Genomic DNA, 2,609 nt, shown 5'->3' on the forward strand with positions numbered 1-2,609 from the left:
GGCTGCCTCCTGCACGCCCCCCACTGGGGATCAAGCCTGCAACCCAGGCATGTGCTCTTGGCAGGAATCGAACCCAGGACCCTTCAGTCCGCAGGCAAATGCTCTATCCATTGAGCCAAACCAGCTAGGGCGGGAGGGGGCTTTGAGTGCATATTGAACTCAGGGTCAGGGGCTAGGACAGAACAGGGGAGGGGGGCCTGGAGGCAGCCACAGCCGGGATGGGGGGTAAGTGTGGTCTCAGAGTGGGGAGCCACCAGGATGGGGCCTCCGTGGGAGGGGGCGTGGCCTCGGTCTGGGTCAGATTAAGGGCGAAGGAGGTGTGAGTCTAGGGTGTGGACCTGCGTGGGGCCACCTGCGTGAACGATGACTGGACGCGGTCTAGGACCGAGCCAAGGAGTCCATCCCGCGCGCGCATGCGCGCGGCCCGGGGCGGGCGGTGGGTGGGGGTGGGCGTGGCCTGACCGCGTGATTGGCAGGCGGAGCTGATGCAGGAGGACATCCAGGGGGCCCTGCACAACTACCGCTCCGGCCACGGGGATCGAAGGGCGGCGGCGCTCCGGTAAGTGGGAGGGGGGTGCTGGGAGCCGGGGAGAAGAGGGGACGGGTGGGTATCTCTGGGCCTTAGTCTCCCCATCCGAGAAATGGGCTGTTACCCTTGGCGTACAGCAGAGCGAATTTTGAATGGAGTCACAGTCTCTTCAAGTCTTGCGTGTACCCGCCCCCAGACAAGTGCGCCCCCTCTCCTGGGCCCTACTTTTCCTGGTTCTGGTCCTCTTGTTCTCCCCCCTTAGCCCGTTCCCGCCCCCCCACCCCCCCCCCCACCCCCGCCCTCGCCAATATCTTGGAATTCTCCCTACCACTCCGAGCCTAGGTTTGACCCCTGTGGATCACTGTGTCTGTTTTCAGCCCCCAATTTTTCCCTTCCTGGGCTCCTCGGGGGGGACCCAGCCTCAGTGTCCCCTTCTTCCACGCAGGGCCACGCAGGAGGAGCTGCAGCGCCGCCCGGCGCCCGCAGACGAGACCCCGCCCCTGCAGCGCCGCCCGTCCATCCGCGCAGTGATCAGCCCAGCAGAGTTGGCCTCGGCCCGCGAGCGCCCCCAGACGGAGCCCATCCCCGAGGAGGAAGCGGCGCGGAGGCCCGGACAGGCGGAGACCCCCAGGAGCGCGGACCCGGCCTCCCCGGACCTGGGTCCCCGCGGCCCGGACCTGGCCAGTCTGCAGGCGGAACGCCACGTGGTGAGCGGGGCGGGGCCAGACGTCCGGGGGCGGGCGGGGCGGGGCTGGGGGCGGGGTCACACCTCTGGGAGTGGGACCCGCGGGGACCGAATGGGGGGCGCAGAGCCAGGCATCGGAAGGCTGGGTTGGGGGGCGTCTCTGAGCGCCCCTGGCTGGAGGGCTTTGCCAGGAGCGATGAGAGTCCGGGATCAGGAGTCTCACCGGCCCCCTGCTCTGTCCGCCAGGACATACTGAACCACGTGTTCGACGACGTGGAGAGCTTCGTGTTGAAGCTGCAGAAATCCGCGGAGGCAGCCCGAGTGCTGGAGCACAGGGAGCGCGGCCGCAGGACCCGGCGCCAGGAGTCCGGGGGTGATGGGCGCCCCGGTGTGGGATCCCGATCACACCCTCCCTGCTCCCCTGGGCACCCCCAGATAGCCCCCCTGTCCCTAGGGTATCCCCTCGCACCCCCTGCCAGTTTGGCTCTCCATCCTAATCTCTCTGGGGCGCTCCCTCTCTCTGACGCTGTCCCCTGTCCCCTTGCCTGCCCCCCCCCCCCACCCCCCAGAGGGCCTCCTGGCGCTGCGGGCCAAGCCGCCCAGCGAGGCCGAGTACACGGACGTGCTTCAGAAGATCAAGTACGCCTTCAGCCTCCTGGTGGGCACGGGCTTCAGGAGCGGGGGGGGGGGGGGGGGGGCGAAGTGGGGGGAGCACGGCGGCTGGGGACCCCGACCTGTCCACGATCTAATGCCAGCCCCTCCCCCGCCCCTCAGGCGCGGCTGTGCGGCAACATCGCGAACCCCTCCTCTCCGGAGCTGCTGCGCTTCCTGTTCAGACCCCTGCACGTGGTGAGACCACCCCCCTCGGCCCTCGAGACCCCCCTGCTGCAGGAGGAATCGGGGTTCCTCTTCTAGAGGGTCTGATGTTGTGCCCATTCCTGCCCCCTCTCCCCCTCCGGCAGATTGTGGAGATGTCCGGCGGACCCCAGCTGGCGAGCGGGTGCGGCGGCCGCACCTGACGTCCGAGGCCGTGGCGCTGCTGTGGGAGAATCGCATATTCCTTTTTTTTTTTAAAGCCTCTGTCATTGGTAGTTTCTTTCCTTTTTTTTTTAATTAAATCTTTATTGTTCAGATTATTACATTTGTTCCTCTTTTTTCCCCCCATAACTCCCCTCCTCCCAGTTCCCGCCCCACCCTCTGCCCTCACTCCCCACCCACTGTCCTCATCCATAGGTGCACGATTTTTGTCCAGTCTCTTCCCGCATCTCCCACACCCCTTTCCCCCCCAAGAATAGCCAGTCATTCCCTTTCTATGCCCCTGATTCTATTATAATCACCAGTTCATTCTGTTCATCAGATTATTTATTCACTTGATTCTTAGATTCACTTGTTGAT

General features: G+C 65.2%; 1 protein-coding gene across 1 annotated transcript; it reads left to right on the forward strand.

Annotated features, from left to right (window-relative positions):
- The first annotated feature begins 471 nt into the window (after nucleotides 1–471).
- LOC308514322 (uncharacterized protein) lies at nucleotides 472–2,344 on the forward strand. The gene is made up of 5 exons (XM_081084441.1): nucleotides 472–559; nucleotides 975–1,236; nucleotides 1,461–1,872; nucleotides 1,989–2,063; nucleotides 2,177–2,344. Exons 1-5 carry the CDS (start codon nucleotides 486–488, stop codon nucleotides 2,329–2,331), a joined length of 978 nt encoding a protein of 325 aa, XP_080940567.1. The 5' UTR covers nucleotides 472–485; the 3' UTR covers nucleotides 2,332–2,344.
- Nucleotides 2,345–2,609: the final 265 nt, after the last annotated feature.

Source organism: Myotis nattereri (genome assembly GCF_964212035.1).
Source record: "Myotis nattereri genome assembly, chromosome: 1".
Taxonomy (NCBI): Eukaryota; Metazoa; Chordata; class Mammalia; order Chiroptera; family Vespertilionidae; genus Myotis; species Myotis nattereri.

Coding starts and splice junctions, on each gene's coding strand:
- LOC308514322 (XM_081084441.1), top strand. CDS start 486: ATGCAGGAGGACATCCAGGGGGCCCTGCACAACTACCGCTCCGGCCAC. Junction 1,237..1,460: donor TGCAGGCGGAACGCCACGTG/GTGAGCGGGGCG, acceptor TCTGTCCGCCAG/GACATACTGAACCACGTGTT. Junction 2,064..2,176: donor TGTTCAGACCCCTGCACGTG/GTGAGACCACCC, acceptor CCCCTCCGGCAG/ATTGTGGAGATGTCCGGCGG.